The sequence below is a fragment of the Chroicocephalus ridibundus genome, chromosome 5 (genome assembly GCF_963924245.1).
Source record: "Chroicocephalus ridibundus chromosome 5, bChrRid1.1, whole genome shotgun sequence".
Classification (NCBI taxonomy): Eukaryota; Metazoa; Chordata; class Aves; order Charadriiformes; family Laridae; genus Chroicocephalus; species Chroicocephalus ridibundus.
In genome coordinates, this window is record NC_086288.1 from 74,973,676 (window position 1) to 74,986,402 (window position 12,727).

At 36.4% G+C, this 12,727-nt stretch overlaps 1 protein-coding gene across 4 annotated transcripts in view; it reads left to right on the top strand.

The window, feature by feature from the left end:
- Window positions 1-12,727, top strand: part of SLC7A2 (solute carrier family 7 member 2) — a 62,186-nt gene extending 49,459 nt beyond the window's left edge. For 3 of the 4 annotated variants that reach the window (XM_063336417.1, XM_063336415.1, XM_063336416.1), the window contains exons 8-12: window positions 3,614-3,716; window positions 4,539-4,744; window positions 5,050-5,216; window positions 6,200-6,308; window positions 6,906-12,727. In XM_063336417.1, the coding sequence (XP_063192487.1) occupies window positions 3,614-3,716; window positions 4,539-4,744; window positions 5,050-5,216; window positions 6,200-6,308; window positions 6,906-7,093 (773 nt within the window). In that variant the 3' untranslated portion in view covers window positions 7,094-12,727. Of the gene's footprint in view, window positions 1-213; window positions 351-3,613; window positions 3,717-4,538; window positions 4,745-5,049; window positions 5,217-6,199; window positions 6,309-6,905 lie in introns of all 4 variants that reach the window. The other variant, XM_063336418.1, reaches the window with a different exon arrangement.

The following is a 12,727-nucleotide window of genomic DNA, read 5'->3' on the forward strand; positions in this document are numbered from 1 at the left end:
TTTCAAAGCCTAGGTTCAAAATAAACAACATCCCAAAACCAGGAACATCAGTCAACCAAAATAAAAACCAAGAGCAGCAACACAGAGCCTAAACCAAAACTATACCCAAACCCATTAACTCTTCCAAGCTTTCTTTTTTGTGTAGTTGGGTTTACCAGTAAAGCATTGTGCTTTTAATAACCTGTATTTGAACTATACATTTTTCTGTTCTAGTCTTCTCGGCTCTATGTTCCCTTTGCCCCGAATTCTGTTTGCCATGGCACGCGATGGTTTACTCTTTAGTTTTCTTGCCAAAGTGAGTAAGAGGCAGGCACCAGTTTCTGCCACCTTGACAGCAGGGGTCATCTCTGGTAAGCTCTCAAAGCCCGTGTTACTTAAAACTGAGATTTAAACACTCTGTGCACGTGCATGGTACTTTATATTTTGGAAAAGAGCTGCTTGTTAACTTCCCTTGCATGTACAATGGGAATAAAATTACCAAGTAATCAAAGGGTGTAAGATCTCCAGATCATGCCAATCATGGTGGTGGTGATGATGTCCTTAATGTCACAGAATTGAAAATAACTTTTTTTTTTAATATCGGCCTCTTGTATTGCGAATAAGCTTGTCACTTAATCTGGGTCCCTTAGGCTGATGACCTACTTATAGGGTTTCCTTGTCTGATGTACACCTATATATTATCACATCGGTAAAAAAACATCACCTTTTTATTATGAGACGTGAGAAAAAATTTCTACATTTGCAACAGGATCAACTTTCATGTTAAAATACAAAGATTTTTAAATTTTCTCCTAAAGAAAAAGGATTCTGTTTTTCTATAGGCTTACCAAATCATGGTTGAGGGGTATGTGTGTGTGTTGGGAGGTTAGGTGTGTATGCACATATATGTATGCACATACATGCCCACATATATTTTGGCAAAGCAGCATTTTGGGAGCTGTTGCCAACTCTTCACGTTTCACAAAGACAAATTTTTAACATACAGCTGTTTCACTTTTGTCCGTATTTCTTGCAGAGGTACATGTAGTTGTGCTCAAATTTCATTGTCATTTCAGTGGGATGTCTCATTACCCCGGAAAACTGGAGGCTCTAGAAGTATTTAGGTCCCTTCCGAGCTATTGGATTCTATTTAACTCAAAGGCAAATAAATAAGTCTTAAAAGTAATTCAAATATGAAATACATGCCTTATAGCATTTAGCAACCCTGGCTAAAATCGGTATCAATTAAGAGGTTCAGAACTGAGACTAAACTATCATTTATAGTCAGGGTCATCCTCAAATGCCTCAAGGCTGGAACTGCTCACACCGTGTGCTTGACAATGACGTGGAAAGACTCAGTCATTGTCTGGGTAGTTCCCACATGAAGCACTATTGTTCCCTTTCCTTTAGTCAGAATACAAATAAATTGCTTAGAATTACTTTTATTGTTTTGACTATTATTATTTGCATTTATGTTATCGACTTTTCCCCCTAAAATAATTTGTAAGCGCAGTTATGTGGGATGAAACAAACATCTTTATCAAAAAAGCAGTAGTGATGAGGAGAAAGAAAACCGTGTTACCCAGCTGCTAAACTGATAAAATTATACAGCCCTGGTAATAGCTATGCAGCAGCCATCACTTGGACTGCTTGTAGACAGTTTAGGGAATTTGGTACGTCAACAACTCGCCTGAAGACAGCTTTATCTAGTGCTGGAGAAGGAGACATTTCTTCTTCTATTTTTAAAAAGAGGCACATTTGTTAACTTGTGGTCATAAAGAGTTTTGCCAGAATGGTTACGGATGTATGCAACACCTCATATTACCTGACATGGACAGTTTCATAATTTTAAGAAATGTTAAGGAGATTAGATGTTTGGCCCCTTTATTGAAGTTATCAGGTCAAGACCACAGCTGAGGCAATGGTCACATATTACTGATGGGACTTACCTTTTCACATGTGGTAATCGCGATTGTGAAACTCTGCACATAGTGAGATGTTTTGGTGTCAGTCCAAGGTTTCTTCACCATAAATTTATCTACCGTTGTTTCTTACAATTGGAGTCGAATTAAGAGAGGTGGAAAAGTAATAGCGTGTCTTTTTTTTCTCTAAGTCAGAAACTTAGAGGAATTTTTCAGTTTGGTTCTAATGTAAAAGAATATTCTGGTCAAAGTAGCCTTTGGGAGACAGGGTAAAAAATTAAATGTAGCTATTGTACATGAGGTTATAGTAGGTTCTGTTTTTCCTCAGCTTTGCTTACGTATGTGCTTTTGAGCATGCGAAGCAGTGAGGTATTCAGAAGTCTACCCCGTAAATGACTTCTTGGATTTAGGAACATCTACCATCATTAAAGAATAAAGGATGGTTTTCCTTCCTTCCTTGGAAAGGGAGACTCCCAGATGAAATAAAACTTCTGTAACAGAGCTGTCTTGTTTTCAGAAAACCATAATTTGCTTTCTCCTTCAGGATCAAATAAGAAGGGAATGTGTGTTTGTGCACTTATACACCTGTCTACAAATATATTAACAAAAACATAACATAAATATTATATATAAGTATTTCTGAATATAGAAAAAAATGTGTGTGCATATACATACAGTGTATAAATGCTATGTTTAATAGTTTCTTTAGATGTTGAGATTACTGGTGATTGAAAAGATTAAGTGTTTTTAGATTCTTTCTGCATCTCAATAATGTTAATAAAATACAAAAATTTTAAGATGTTCTTTGACCGCATATATTTCAAATCAGTTAGCATTAGCCTTTCATTTAGGGATGGCTTGTGCTAATTTCTTTATGAGCTATGTGTGTCTGTGTGCAAACAGCACAGACAAAAAAGACATTCCAGAATCTCCAAAAGAATGCGGCATTAGCTTTTATATATACAAAGACTGTTATAATTACTCTCAGTGTCATGGAAGCTTCTGCCTCTGATTTCAGTGATCTTATGAATATTAAGTCCTGTGAGATTTTGCTGGCCTTTCCTGAAGGCCACTTGAACTTAACTTGTTTTTAGTAAGATAATAAATTTTAAAAACTCCACAAAATTATTTTATTCGAGACAACTCCTGAAAGTCCTCTTTACATAGAGTTCTTTCTCAGCTCAGCAGAAATTTTACATACTGGTCACTTACCGGGTTGGATATTTTTTCCCCAGTTTTGCAGTGGGATCCATCCTCTCAGCTGTTGCAGGATCTGAACCTCATTCTATAAAAATGTGTTTTTAATGTGGCTGCAATTCCACAAGCCATGTTTTTAAATACTTATGTCCAAATAAGTCCAATACGAATTGCTTGATTCTACAGCATGACTGTACGGCTCATCAGTGCGTATCTATATGATTGAGATTCCCAACTGTACGGAATTAGGTTTGGGAATGTTGGTGATGACTTAAAATATGCGTTTTTAAGGATTACCATGATTTCAATCATATCGCTGTCAGTAAAGCAGTGGACAGTTACACTGCAGACAGGTTTCAAAATCTTAGCTCTTAATATGTCTTAATATTAATCTTAGCACTTAATGGTTGGACTTGATGATCTTAAAGGACTTTTCCAACCTAAATGATTCTATAATTCTATGATTCTATGTCACCCTCATACAAATTTTGCATTTTCTTTTTTTTTTTTTTTAGCTGTAATGGCATTTTTGTTTGACCTTAAGGCTTTAGTGGACATGATGTCTATTGGCACACTTCTTGCTTATTCCCTTGTGGCAATCTGTGTCCTCATTCTCAGGTGAGTCAAAACCAGGTAGTTCACAGGATGAACAAGTTCAAATAATTGCTTTGTGTTACCCTCGTCAGAAACCTAAGACCAGACAAGTGTTTCAAGATGTGGCAGCCCTAGAAGGAAGTGCAAATATTATCTCTCAAGGAGTGAGGTTGTCAGTAAGTTTTACTTGTCAGTAAAACTCTGGTATCTGCTCTGTTTGTAAAGCTACAGAATAATATTGATGTATTGGTAACTACAGCTCACTTTATTATGCATTGCTCTTGTTAACTTAAAAAGTCAGTCTTTCTTACTTGAGGCTAAGTCATTAACTTTGAAAAGTGTAACAGCTTAAATTCGGCTCAAATTCAATGTTGCAATAATTTCTACTTTAAAATAGACAACTATTTTATCCCATAGTGACTTATTTAACATATGCATTTTTAAAAATACACTTAAATCCTAACAAAGCAGGTGTAAAATTTCAGTTTAGGCCAGTTAGTAGGCCTCTTACAGTATAAGAAGTCAGAAAGAAGCTCCCCAACCCTTCCCCTGCCGTTGACCAACAAACCCTGACCCCTCTTTTTGTATGAGACTCTATTTATCTGACCCGTTGGTGCATTCACATAGCTTAAAAAACTGCCCAAAAAAATCCACAAACACAGCAAAAAAGGGAGTTACCAGTTTGTTTACATATGATAGTGACTAATAATATATGTAGTTATAAATTGAGAAATTCTAAATCTTTACTGCAAAGAATTTGGTATTTAAAGGCATTCCTAGAATCATATTGCTTCAGATCCCAAAATAAGCTTAATTTTTTTATTATCCTATTTGTTTTCTGCATAGGTACCAACCCAGTTTAAGCTATGAGCAACCAAAATATTCTCCAGAAAAAGCAGCTTTGGCTGCATCTGAAAGGGAATCTGCAGTGAGTGAATCACAGATAAATATGATACAGGAGAATCATTTCAGTCTTCAGGCCCTGATTAATCCATCCAGTTTACCTACCGAGCAGACTGCAACTACAGTTAACTTTTTGGTGGGTCTCTTAGGTAAGTATTCATCTGTCCAAACTCATACAATGCACTAACATTAATAATGGAATTTTATTAAAGCCAAATTAAAAATCCAGTGATAACACGCCTTCTTTCAGTCATAATTAATGTGACGTTCTGCAGAATGCTTTTATACTTCTTGCTGGATCTAATCTGTAGTCTACTATATTTTCCTTTAATTAAACATTTTCACGATAATATTTCATACTTAAGACCTATCATTCTTCTTAAAAGTCATGTCCTCTCCAATGCAGAGATTAAGTGACCTCTTTCCCATTTCCATCATTTTGTTTTTCACACAGCTTTCGTGGTTTGTGCCTTGAGTGTCCTCGCTACTTACGGGATTGATTTCATTGCTAACTTGGAGCCCTGGAGTATTGGCCTTCTTGCTGCGTTGGTGGCATCCTTCATAGTCACCATTCTCCTCATCCAAAGGCAGCCTCAGAACCAGCAGAAAGTGGCCTTTATGGTGAATAACATATTCTCTATGTTATTCTCTAATGAGAGGTTTGGATTGATTCTAACAAGTGGGCGAGGGGCAGAAAGAGAGAGATGGTCCTTTTTCAGGCAGTCTTTCATTACTACACTGCCACTGTTGCAGTTTTTTTGGTGAAGGTAAGGGTAGCAGACACTCACGGCTGAATCATGGGCATGTGCAGTCCAGTCCAGATCTTCCCAAGACTAGAGAAAGAGTTTCCTTGCCCACAGACCAAAAACCCTGACATGTATCGGAGCATGGCTGCAGAAAGTGGCTGTACCACTGATGTTGGTGCAAACAGCTGCCATTACAACTACTGGATCTGACAGCACAGATCTTCTAGGTATTCTTTTAGACATGTCCCCAAAGTGCACAGTGCTGAGACGCAAGTAATTATAGACCTCAATTTAAGCACTTAGAAACTGGAAGATAATTCAGAAACCGATTAGTGTGCAGTCACTTGTCTGTGTTGTGTGCAGTGGTTTGGACCGCAATACAGTTTGTATCTCCCAGAGTATACTCCTTTCAGTTTGAGCTTTCACTTATGTTATAAGATCAGTTATTCGATGGAGTATTTAATGGAAATAATGAAGTATAGTGATGAAGGTCAAGGAATCTGATGGAATTGGGGGGGAGCAATTCAGAAAGGAAGAATATATAAAAATATGCAAATAATATTTTTCAGCTGTAGATTCAGGAATTCATTAGTATATGTTCAGCACAAACTGGAAAGTTTTTTTCCACAGCCTTAGAGAATATATTTTAAAAAATAGTTTATTTTAAAAGTTTAAGATATGTAGAAAATAGTGGTTAAGCCGATTGAGAAAGAAAATTTCACTGGATTTCAAGAAGAAAATTTTCCTATTCTTTTTTAGTGAGTGGATGTATTACCTTTAGTTTGTTTTCTATAACTGAAATGTGACATGCAAGAAATGACGTTTAATGCTACAGACATATTAAATATTTCCTTTTAGGTTCCACTATTGCCATTTTTGCCATCATTCAGTATCCTGGTAAATATTTACTTGATGGTACAATTAAGTGGAGACACTTGGATCAGATTTAGCTTCTGGATGGCACTTGGTAGGTATTTCTGTTCATTTACGTTAGGACTAGTGAATCCCATCTAGAACATTTTATTCTCTTCCTTTAAATACTTGAACAAAAGTCTGTGTTTTAATAAGTTGGCTGGTATTTCTGATCAAAACAAGAGCATGCCTCAGAAGGGGTATTCATATGCAGGCAAAATTGTAAATATAGTTTTGAAGTGACAGAAAGAACCAAAGTTATAGGACTAATTCCAATAAGCCACAATTTTTATTTCCTAATAAGTATAGCTAAAATTTTGTGGAGACCTGTTTGTAACAGTTTTCTTCCCAGAACATCAGTCATTCTCCTATAAGATACGGAAAATCGTATTAATTCCATCTAGACATAAATTAGAGACAGTAGTTTCCATGACCTTTCAGAGCATTCAATCACACAAAAATGATGCGCTGTGATTTAGTGCCTGCACTTTCCTTGAAAACAGGGAAGACATAAAGCATGAGCTCTAATTCAGATACCTGAAGAAGAAACTTGTTTTGGAAAATATGTTGAGGCAGAGAGTAATAACTAACTACTTGTTGATGCAGTACTTGCCTGAAAACCCCATTAACTTTTCTTTTTTCCTTTTGGAAGGCTTCCTCATTTACTTTGCTTATGGCATCAGGCACAGTCTTGAAGGTCATCGTGGTGATGGAGATGACGACTCTTGTTCAGAAAACAGTGGGCTGCAAGAAAAGAACCCTGTGGAAGAAGTGGATGAACCTGAAAATGCAAATGAAAGCGATCAATTTCTTGCACATGAAAGGACAAGTGAATGTTAATCTATGCAAACATACAAGTCTTTTAAACCTTTAATTGACATTTTACTTGCGGACTGAAATTTCAAAAGCTTTCTGCCAACATTGTGCCTCTTGAAAGTGTTTACTACAAGGCCTGGCTGATATTTTGGACAAGCTGCTAATCCATGTTCATCATTTCAGAACTGACAGCATGGAGATTAATATTTAAATTAAAAAACAAACAAGAGAAGTACCCTTTGGTAAGCAAAAATTTGGATGCATTGTTTGAACTGTCATCCACAATCAATGGCAATCACAAAATATGAAGAATTTTAGAACTGCCTGCAAGGAGTTATGAATATTTGAGAATGCATTGTGAACACAAGTGCCTTTTATACCTTCTCTTTATCTCTGTTATGTGTTTTGGTCACAATTTAATAGCTCTCTTTTTTTACAGAAGTAACTCTTATGGGAGATAAACTGCAGACTGGCCTGGAAAGTATTTGCAAAACAAAGGGTAATCGTACAGATCTGATACTTTGCAAAAAGTAAAAGATCCTATATTTATATGAAAAGAAATAATTGCTTACCCTTACTAATCGGTAGTCAAGGAGAACTCAAAACAGTGAAGATTCTTCAAAGGCTTTTAGTCCCTTTAAATAGTAGTCAAGATTTCTACTTCCGTGAATTCCTGTCCTTTCAGCGATACTGTGTGTATAAAATAATACTCCCCAAAGGAGTTATGCTGTTTTCTGCAAAAGCATTTGGGAAATTATCTGTTGGTCACAGTATTGACAGTGACATTCATATGTGATTTAGCAAGTATTGTGCTTTTGATTTCAGAAGGGCCAGGATTTTATCCCTGACTACATAATTTGGTACTTACATACAGCAGTCATCAAGTTGTTCTCCTTAGAACTTATTTATTCCTGCTATACTTTCTTCTCTATCATCTGCCAGAGCTGATATTTCTGAGATGAGTTGTTACACATTGCTTCTCCTCAGAAAAATTAATGCACAAAATTCCAGACACCTTTTTCAGATGGAAGGGGAGGTTAAAAAAACAGAGGCTCAGGCTTTGGAAAAAATCCTTGTCAAAACAGTTTTTCAGTGCTTCGCTAAGCCTTAAACATATGTTATCACAGCAGTTTTCTGTGAGACAAGCCTACATCCACAAATCCATTCATGTGGGTAGGATGTCCAAATGCTAATTTATGTAAAGTACCAAACTGTTGCAGCAGTGCTGGGTGAACAAGTATTTTAAAGCTACTGAAAATGGAAGCTGTTCTTTCAACATAAAAAGTCGTGTTACCTGTCAAAGGCAACCAGATATTTTACCACTTTTTCTCAGCAAGTAGTAGGCTCAAAGTCCCATGAAGGACTCCACAATATGAAGTTATTTTGCAAGAATGTATTTATAAAAATAACTTCCTTAAAGTAAGAATTGTCTTGGACTTTGTCATGGAGAGTTCCTGGTACCAATCATTGGTATTAATAATATTGGTAATCTCGGTTGTTAGGTATAAAAACTTCAGATCCCATGAGAGCTATGTTGGTTGACAGTGAAAAGCACCTTACTTTTTATAATAGCTGGAATTTCACAAAAAAAGAAAAAAAAGGAAAAAAAGAAAAAAAAAGAAAAAAAGAAACTGGTTAAGCTGCTTCTGTCTCTCTCCTGTTCTTTTTCACAGCAATAGATTCATGCTTTTTAATGTTAAAACGACTCCTGTTGTTGTAGCAGAGTAGTGTGCCTAAATGTTAAAGGGCAGAAGGAGAAGCGCTTCTTGATGGAGAACCCTGCACTGGGCTGCTGTTCTGCCGTGGACTAGGTCTGAGGTTTTCAGCCTGATCCTTTCTTCCCAGGTTGAACTGGGAGGAGAGGACGCTGCCGTGCTGGCACCAGTGTACGATAGATGTATGCTGGTCTATCAGTGGCCTCTACTGGCTACGCAGCGTTAGGAGTAGCAGTCGGAAAATGTAAGAGGAGTGCAATAGGTAAAACACCTACCTCTTAGCTGAGCTTCCAGCATATACATCCTCTAACTGCAACTGCTGTTGTCCTAAGGACTGTTGTAGCAATTGGTGGTCCTTAAAAATGGACGGGACGCAGCGGATGAGGAGAAACTATAGGGTAAGTGGCAATGGGATACTGGTTTTTAATAAATTGCAATCCATCCAGAATTGATCATGTTATAGTTCCTTGTTTCCAAAATTCATCATCGTTTACAAGATGCCATTAAAGAAAGACTCAAATCTCATATTAGACTAATACAGGTAGATGATATGCTAAGTAAATATTTGGTTGATAGGAACGGATAGGAATTCTCAGGGCAGTTCCTGGAGCTATTGATAATTTTCAATATGTCTATTCAGTGAATGAAAGTGCTGTCTGTGTCAGTTGGATCTGCTATTTAAATTGTACTTGCTCAACTAGGGCCCATTTTTATGCCAAAAATGACTAAAGAACTATACGTTCTTGTTTGAAATATTAGAAATTTAAGACTCTCCAGGCTCTCGAAAGGAATCCAATATAGTAATCCTTAGATATGTCAAAACAAAGGTTTTATTTTAAAGTAATCAAAAAATAGAGTAAATGAATGTATGTTCTGTTGGTTTTAATCCTACAAGTATTTGAAATAGAGAAGAAGCTGATGCTTTTCCTCAAGAACAGCTTCATTCAGTGGTTATGTTTCAGAGGACATTCTTAACCTGCCTTGCCGAGCGCTCTTAAATCCTCAGCTGCCACAAATGCTGTTGCCGTGGGGGCAAGTCAGCAGTGCTCAGGCAAAGCTTTTGCTCTATTGAACACGGCTCTTTTAAAATTCCTTACACATCTGGGTGTGTGGGAGGCAGAGACTGACTTTTTTCCTATGGTTGCTGATGCCGCAGAGCAGGCGAGCCAGGCTCCCAAGATGCAAACTGCTGCTGTTCCATGATGTGCAAGGAAGATGCCGTTCCCTCCCAAGGCCATCATATAGAATGTATGTGTGCACACGCCTGTCTGTGTTTGCGTCTGTCTGACGTTAGCCCATAGTGATTTTGATGTACTGATTAAAATAATTTCTATACTGCACTGGAATTTGCCTTTGAAGGGATACTGTCAATATAATAAACTTCTGACTAAAGCAAGTGCTAGCTAAAGCTTCTGGAGATACAGAAAATAAATTTTCCAGTTTATTTACCTAGTGGATGTGTCAGCACTTTGTGTATTGACAGTTTCCCCTTTCGTTGTATAAATATTTCTCCCCCCTTGCTAGAGAAATTAATTATATAAAAATAAAAGAATGTGCCTGTACCAATGTTGCTAAGGGAGATGGGAGCAGCTGCAGCACAGGAACTATCCACTTAACTAATGAGATATAAAATGAAATTAAAGGAAACTCATTGGGTATTCTCGGTTGCTTCAACTGTGTAAAGCTTATTTATATGTGTGTATAGTTAAAGTCGTTATTAGTCAGTGGCTGAGTAAGAGCTCGACAAGCCAGAAGTAAGATATTTATGCTAATTTTGATACGCATTTGTATATGCAATCTTGAAATTCCAGATGCTTTGGAGGAGCCGGCCATGTGAAGGACAGCCACGCTAGTCCTGACACAGGAGCCGCGTATGAAACAAATAGTGATTTTGTTCTTGCGTTTGCTGTATGTCTGTATTTGCTGAGAGAGCAGCTGAAAGCACAAGTCCAGTGGAATTAAATTGTCGTTATTATTTTTTAACATAGTTGTTGATAGTGTAAATTGTTCTGTGCAAATAATAATGGTATGTGTTAATACAAAATATCTATTACTGGAGATAGCTTATTGTTTTTTTCTTCCTTTGTGGAAATAAATCCTCCAAAGCATGTGTTTGCATTGGTACATTCTGGATGTGCCTTTACATAGAAGAATTAATTCTTATCTAGTTGGTTTTAACAAAGTAAGCCAAAGCATATTTAAGGGAGAACAAATAAATCTTTTTGTTCTGAGGGATAAGAGATAAGATGATATTTCTGTACAAGTCATGTTACCTAAAGTGATCTTCTTGTGGTATTCCAGTTCTAATTCTGCCATAGGAAATTTTATGAGGTATCTTAGATTTCATTGCCTGTTACCCTGGACAAAACTGTTCTGTTAATAATTGCACGCTTTTTCATGCACAACAAATGCTGGTTAGATTCCTGAAATCTGTCATATTATGTTTATGTCACCATGTGTTAAAGCCATTTATATTACCTGCTGTTAGAGAATTATCAGTAATAATTGTCGATACTAGTGATAAAGAGTTACTTATGTACTTACTTAGGTATTTAACTATGCCATCCAGAAACTTCAAATGATACAATGAATTTAGAGGCAAAACTTGGTAAAGCTGAAATATATATTCTGTATTTTATTAGATGGTAAGTGTACAAGTCTGGCCACCTTTCCCCTAAAATGTATGCAAAGATATATATATTTTTAAGAAATAAAAGCATACTGTTTTCCTGGAGGTTTTAAGAAGTGCCAATATCAGATGTGCCGTAAGCATCCTGAGATACTGAAAGCTGAACAACCCGGGTGAAATCTGTGACGGTGCAGGAAATCTGTGTGGGACTGTGCAATCGTTTTAATCCGGTGTGATGCCTTTGACATTGAGGTGCATTTTGTACAGTAGGAATTTAATTTGCATGATGGCTGGCATGTGTTACTTGATTACATAAAAAAGCACCTTTTAGTGCTCTTGGGCCCTAATTCTTCCTAGAATTGCCGGAAGTTTGTACAAATTGCAGTATGCTCATTGAAAGCACTGGGGTTATTCAGTGTTAGGCAAATATGTATTTTACAGAAAGAGCAGGTGATGTTTCACATAGTGTAGGATCTTTGTATTTGTTTTTAATTTCCTGTGCCTTTAGTATTTCTTTCTGGTATGTGTTTTGAGGACCTTTGAATTTTTTAATAGTTGGACCTTTCCAAAGCTAAATGTAACGCCTTTGCTATTTCCTGATCTGTTTTCCATTCGACTTTAGAAATCAAACTCCTTCACATTAGCTAAGTTGAAGGGTTTCTGTGCGTAGACATGCATTACAAAGAACTGTGTAAATAGATCGTTATTTTTATTGTCAGTTGGACAAATTCTGTTGTCTTTGAATGTTTTCATTGAGCCTTGTGCCAGGTAAACTCCAGCTTCACCAAGTTTAGTTGGAGTCGGGAGAAAGGATAAAAGGATTTTAATGTTTAGGAGGGCTTTTTTCTTTTGTGTTACCAGAAAGTAAAGCACGAAATATGTGTTACATATCTTTAAAAACAGTTATGTGTGCATCATTTTAAAAAAACGTTAAGTGTTCATATTCATTTTAACTCTTTTTGTTCATATGTACATTGTAGTGATTATTTCTGTATTATAATGCTGCTGAGCATTTCAAATGTAGATAGAATGATTGTGATGCAACTTAAACTACAAATTTGTATTTCTTTGAAGTGTTCTACCAAAATGAAAAGTCTTGAATTTTTATGAATGTAAAAATGCTTATATTTAAGAATATGGTGCTTGTTTTTTTCACTTTTACAATAGAATTGTAATCGGCGATGTTTTTAGTTACCTTAGTTCCAAATTCTGATGGAAATTACATTGCTCTTCATTTACTGTAAAATGTGCTTTACGGGATAACAATTGTGCATTTGTTCCGTATTTTTTAAATAAAGCTGAATATCACTTGTA